General features: G+C 60.8%; 1 protein-coding gene across 1 annotated transcript; it reads left to right on the top strand.

Moving 5' to 3' along the window:
- The first annotated feature begins 294 nt into the window (after nt 1-294).
- Nucleotides 295-5048, top strand: HIPK4 (homeodomain interacting protein kinase 4). Its single transcript, XM_056846325.1, has 3 exons — nt 295-1999; nt 4369-4425; nt 4851-5048. Exons 1-3 carry the CDS (start codon nt 368-370, stop codon nt 5046-5048), a joined length of 1887 nt encoding a protein of 628 aa, XP_056702303.1. The 5' UTR covers nt 295-367.
- Nucleotides 5049-6000: the final 952 nt, after the last annotated feature.

Below are 6000 nucleotides of genomic sequence, written 5' to 3'. Positions count from 1 at the left end.
TGTTACGGGTTCCCCAGGGAATAGGCAATTTCTGAAAAATGCACCTGTTCCAAACACTGAGTGTGGGAATAAGGTTTGGGTCCTTTGGAGTGATTGTTTGAAGGCAACGGCTGCCATGAGGGAGTCAGGGGGTGCCTTGCCCGTGACATGCTGACCAGAAAGTCCTGCCCGCTGCTCCAACGTGGGGGAGGCCGCCAACCTCCACAACAGAACCTTCTTCGCGCGGCAACTTTGGAACCGAGCCGACTGTGACATCACCTGCTGTTCCAGAGAAGGGCCGGGTTCTCTCTGCTCCAAGAAAGCCGAGCCTCTGCTTGCAAGGAGCCACTCTGCACCCGCGTTTCTGAGCTTGGCCGAGCCCAGAACGATGGTCACAATTGAGTCGGCGTCTGACTACTACGACGTGTTCGAGATCCTGGGGAAGGGCACTTTCGGGGAAGTGGTGAAGAGCTGGAAACGGAGCAGCGGGGAGATGGTGGCCATTAAGATCCTGAAGAACGACTCCTACCGGAGCCGGATCATCAAGAATGAGCTGAAGCTACTGCAGACCATGGCGGAGGTGGATGCAGAGGAGTCACACATCGTCCAGTTCCACGAGTTCTTCCATGACGAGCTCAAGTTCTACCTGGTCTTTGAACTCCTAGAGCAGAACCTTTTTGACTTTCAGAAAGAGCACAACTTCTCCCCTTTGCCCGTCCGGCACATCCGCACTGTGACCACGCAGGTGCTCAGAGCCCTGTCCAAGCTGAAAGAGCTGTCCATCATCCACGCAGACCTGAAGCCCGAGAACATCATGCTGGTAGACCAGGTGAGATACCCTTTCCGCGTCAAGGTGATCGACTTTGGCTCGGCCAGCATCTTCAACGAGGTGCGCTATGTCAAAGAGCCGTATATCCAGTCCCGGTTCTATCGGGCCCCAGAAATATTGCTGGGCTTGCCATTCTGTGAGAAAGTAGACGTGTGGTCCTTGGGGTGCGTCATGGCGGAGCTCCACCTCGGCTGGCCCCTGTACCCTGGAAACAACGAATACGACCAGATAAGGTACATCTGCGAGACCCAAGGGATGCCCCGGCACACCCTCCTCAATGCGGCCCGGAAGGCCCATCTCTTCTTCAAAAGGGGGCAGCATCAGGAGACGACCAACGCCTGGCAGCTGAAAACACCGGCTGAGTACCTGGCAGACACCAAGGTGAAGTCGGTGGAGAGGAGGAAGTATGTGCTGAAGTCTCTGGACCAGATGGAAACACTGAATGTCCACAAGATGATCTACCCGGACACTGAGGCCTTGGCCGAATACTTTGACCTGCGGAGCATGGTGGAGCTCATCAAGAGGATGCTGACCTGGGACTCCCATGAGCGCATCACCCCCAGCGCAGCTCTGAAGCACCCCTACGTCTCCACACAGCCGCTGAAGCAGAACTACAGCGGCACCCAGTACTACCAGGCGTGCCTGCGGAGCCTGCAGGAGTCCCTGCCCACCAGCGGCAAGGCTGGGGACGAGGAGGAGGGCATGCAGCTGTACGGCGCCCTGGAAGAGGAGCGCTTCTATGCCACACAGGAGCCCTTCCCGGAGGAGAACGCCCACAGTGTCCAGCGGACCACCAGCCAAATGGACGACCTCAGCCTGGCCGAAGCAGGCCAGGACCTGCCCCTCACGGTGTGGGATGAAGGAGGGCTTTATGAGCCCCTCTCTGGCCCCGCAGAGGCAGCCTCTGGCCGGCGCAAGACCCTCCACCCGAACTTTCGCCTGCGCCACGAGCAGGAACCCATCCTGGCCTACTACAGGAACCGGCACAGCAGTCCCAAGCAGCGCAAGGCCTCCCGCCACACGCAGCCCGACCTCACCTTCAACAACCTGATCCTGTTGGGCCAGTCCTCACCCGAGGACACGGCAGGCTGGGGGAAGGGGAGCAGCAGCAGCGCCACGTCCCTGCCAGAGTCCAGCGCCAGGGAGGGCCCCTGCCTGCCTCAGAGCCTGATGCTTTCGCCCACCATGCAGGTAACAGCCACGGCTCAACCCGCCCGGTCACAGTGAAACGATGCCCCTCACTAATGGGCAGGGGGGCAAATGGGGTAAGAGTGGTGGGCCTGTGCCCAGCCTACCTCAAACATGGGTCTGACATGCTGCTAATGCCTGTTGGGGCCCTGCAAGCCAAGCTCTTGGTCCACCTCCGAGAAAGAGCTGATGGTATCCCTCAGTGTCCTCCTGCTGAGTGGGCTCAGGGAGAGCCAGGGAGCAGCATGGAGCCCCCAGCCAGGCGGAGCAAAGAAAGCCTTTCCTGGAAGTGCTAGGAAGGCTCTCGGGGCGCCACTTGCCTCCTGTTCCTCCTTGGGTGCACAGTCACCTGCTTCAGAGTTAAGAACAGCACAAAAGCTCCACTCGATCCGGCCAGGGGTCCAGCTAGTCCAGCGTGCCGTTGGTCCCAGTGGCCAGCCCTGTGCTGCAGTGAGAAGTCCAGTCACAGGGAACAAAGGAAGGAAGGAGGAGAAGGAAGGAGTTGGTTTTTATTTGCAGACTTTCTCTACCACTTAAGTGAGACTCAAACCGGCTTACAATCACCTTCCCTTCCCCTCCTCACAACAGACACCCTGTGAGATAGGTGGGGCTGAGAGTGTGACTTGCCCAAGGTCACCCAGCTGGCTTCATGTGGAGGAGTGGGGAAACAAATCCAGTTCACCAGATTAGCCTCCACTGCTCATGTGGAGGAGTGGGGAATCAAACCCAGTTCTCCAGATCAGAGTCCACTGCTCCAAACCACCGCTCTTAACCACTACATGCTGGCTCTCAAGGCATGCGCTGGCTTTCAAGGCATGCGCTGTGGGAGGGAGGCCCTGCTTGTGAGCACGGAGGTTTCGTTTGGCCACTGACAGACCAACCTCTGCTCTGACCAACCTTTGCTTTGCCTTCTGTTAAAGCAAGTGAAGCCCTGTGCAAAGGTTCTGCCTCCAGGAGGGCAGCCACAATGCCGGCCAAAGACATTTGTTGCACCTGGAGTCAAAGGCCAAACAGCCCTCACCCTGGTCCCCTCCCTCACCTGCTGACTTGTAAAAATGGTGCCTGCAGGGTGGGGAAAGGTGCCCAGGGCAGCAGGGTGTGCGCATGTGTGTGCGCGTGTGTCCTCTTCATGTCATTCAGGCTGCCGGCCGTTCAGTGAGGTGCAGAAGGCTTCAAAGTATGGGAAATGAAAACTTAACAGAGCAATAAAAGAAATTGATCACAAGTAAGAGTAGACCATGGCAGCGCAAGGAAAGCCACGAAGACGTTTCAGAGGGTAGCCATGTTGGTCTGCAGGTAGAAAAGCTTGATTCCAGACCTTAAGGGCCAACAAGGTTTTCTGGGATAAGTCAAAGCTCCTTTGGTCTTCTGTCTGATGAAGGTCTGCTCTTGACTCTCAAAAGCTCACGCCTCAAAAATCTTGTGGGTCTCCAATGTGCTACTAGACTGGAATCTAGCTGTTACATCAAGAGAACTCTCAAACAAAACAAAATAGCTCCCCCACCCCGGCGTAAAATAAGCACAGATGGAGAGTAGCAAACTTCTCAAAGGTGGGGAGGGAACAGCACAGCAATGCTCCGAAGCAGCCACTGAGGCAGCCCTGGGGCCGCTGGGAGCCAGACCCAAGGTCTCACCCTGCGAGGTGAGCTTTTGAAGCAGGGCCTCTCCAACTGACCCAAGATCTTGGGGAGGGGGGAGGCTCTTGCAGATGGAACCAGTTACAGAGACTCTGGGGCTTGAAAGGACAAATCCAGCTTGGGGAAGCTACAATTAGCTGGTGCAACTGAATTAGCACTGGTGTGGGATGATGTAAGCGGCTGACACCAGACCAAAGGAAGAGGGCAGCCATTCTGCACCGGCAGGAGTTTCATACAGTCTTCAAGGACAGTCTCACACAGAGGGCATTGCAGAAGTCTACTGCAGAAGTTACTAAGGCACGGATACCAACAAGGACTTAGACCGTGCCAGAAGAGCTTTGACTATATAGGCACCCCCTATTTGCAATGCCAGCTGGGTCAACAGCTCAGAAGCAAAGAGCTGAGTCAGCAGGAAAAGATGCCACAGATACATTTTTAACTTTTTCAGAGACCAGCTGAGGGTGGGAGGAGCTGGTGGACAGGTCAGTTTTGCAGAAGACAGCAAAACATTCAGGAGTGAAAAGTAGGATCTCTCCCGCCTGAGTGATGAGACTGTGGGGAGGGGGAATCCCTGCTTCCTGGTTCTGAGGTTCCTGTTATTCCTGGGGGTGGGGGAGCATGAGGTTCCGGTGCTGTTGACCATGCCAAGGGGCAGCAGCCAAGAGGAGAGCAGCCAGGGTCCTTCCCCAACAGTCTGGATGCCGCCAGATCCCCTTTGGGTCTGTCCCCCCTCAGAACATCATCCGCAGCCCTGGCTGGGCGGCCAGGAGGGACATTGCAGCCCCGGAGCAGGTGCATTGGAGGGTGCGCAGGGCCATAGCTAGGGGGCTGAGGAGGGCAGCCGCCGCCCCTGTGGCATGCAGAGAGGAGGAGCATCCCGCTAGGAAAGGCAGTTCTGCCTTCCTATCTGCATGCCACAGGGGCAGCGTCTGCCCTCCTCGTTATGGTCCTGGGGTCGGGGTGATGGGAGACAGAGAGCTCCCCCGCCCCGCCCGTGTCAAGGAAGGGCTGCCCGGATTCCCGGTGTGGGCATCCAGCCCAAGAGATGCCCCCGTCCCCCAGCAAGCTGGTCACCGCTCCTGGGAGGGCGCGGCCACTGCGGGAGGACGAGGGACCCCGGAAGGAAGGCAGCCCCAGCAGAGGGGGCCCCCAGGCAGGCAGGGCTCTCCAGGGGTGCCTGCCGGCGAGTAACGCGCCTCCCCATCTTTGTTTGGCAGCGAGCGCCGTCGGAGGTCTTCGAGCCGGCCGCCGCCGCGCGGCCCGGGCCCCACGTCTGGCAGCCCCTCGACGACTGGCTGGCAGAGCCCGGCCTGGAGAGGAGCACCCTCCCGCCGCCGGCGGCCGCGGCGCTGCACGGCCCTCGGGCCCGCCCGGCCCTCCAGCCCTTCCTGCAACACATCGCCAGCCACCACTGACCGGCGGGCCCACGAGGAGTGCGGCCAACCCGCCCGCCCGTCCGCCCGCCCGCCCGACGACAGAGTCCTTTGTAGCCCCGGAGATTTGGAGGCTGGTCCTCGCTGCGGAGCCGTGCGCGCCAATAAAAGCCCCCTTCCTATGATCTCCCGGCTCCGAGCCCTGATGGTGGTGGCGAGCGAGGGACAGACGGGACGGGGGGGACTGCCGTGCAGCAATCGCCGTGCAGCAATCGCCGCTGCCGCCGCCGCCTCCTTAGCCGCCGAGCCTCTTCGTCCCGGGAGCCGGCCGCCCGTGGCCCCCGCGCCAGCTGGCCCCCGGCTCCAAGGCTGCAGCAGGCGCCGGCCGCCGGCTCTCGTGCAAGGGCTGCCTGCAAAGGAAGGCGCGGCCGTGCAACCCCAGGCGCCGCTCCCGCCGCGATCCTTTGCAAGCCCGCAGACCCCGAGAAGCTCCGGATGGGATGCGCGGGCAGTGGGGCTCGCACCCCCGCGCCGTGCACGAGGACGCGCGCACCCTCGGCCCCTGCCCCGCCTCTACTGGAGGAGGGAGACGGAGATGCGGGGAGTCAGCAGCACTACCACCCCTCCCCGCTGCCTGGAATGGTTCGTCCCCAGGAGCCGCGCCCTGTCCTCTCTCCGGCCTTTTCCCACGGAAGGAGGAACCATCGACAGGGCCGGGGGAGTCCTTTCAGAGAGGCTCCGCTTCGAGAACGCGCGGGCAGGGGCCTTGGGCAGCTCCGCCTCCCCCCTCCCGAGGGAGAAAATGGGACGGGCCGAAAAGGGCCTCGGCGGCTCAAGGGCAGCCCCGCCCACCGTGGGCGGAGCCAGCGTGTCTCTCTTAACCCGTGCTTGGCCGGTGCGCGGGCGAGCGGTCCGGACAAAGGGTGCCCAAGCGAGGCAGGTGTGCGCCCCGGGCCAGGTGAGGGAGGGTCCCGGCTGCGAGGGCGGCGGAGGG

The sequence above is a fragment of the Euleptes europaea genome, chromosome 3 (genome assembly GCF_029931775.1).
Source record: "Euleptes europaea isolate rEulEur1 chromosome 3, rEulEur1.hap1, whole genome shotgun sequence".
Lineage (NCBI taxonomy): Eukaryota > Metazoa > Chordata > Lepidosauria > Squamata > Sphaerodactylidae > Euleptes > Euleptes europaea.
Note: the sequence above shows the minus strand (reverse complement) of the source record. Positions and strands in the feature narration are given on the sequence as shown.

What these genes read in the sequence shown, in the direction of transcription:
- HIPK4 (XM_056846325.1), top strand. Translation starts at nt 368, where the DNA reads ATGGTCACAATTGAGTCGGCGTCTGACTACTACGACGTGTTCGAGATC. An exon ending in TGCTTTCGCCCACCATGCAG is followed by an intron (nt 2,000 to 4,368) that starts GTAACAGCCACG and finishes GTCCCCCCTCAG; the next exon opens with AACATCATCCGCAGCCCTGG. An exon ending in ACATTGCAGCCCCGGAGCAG is followed by an intron (nt 4,426 to 4,850) that starts GTGCATTGGAGG and finishes TTTGTTTGGCAG; the next exon opens with CGAGCGCCGTCGGAGGTCTT.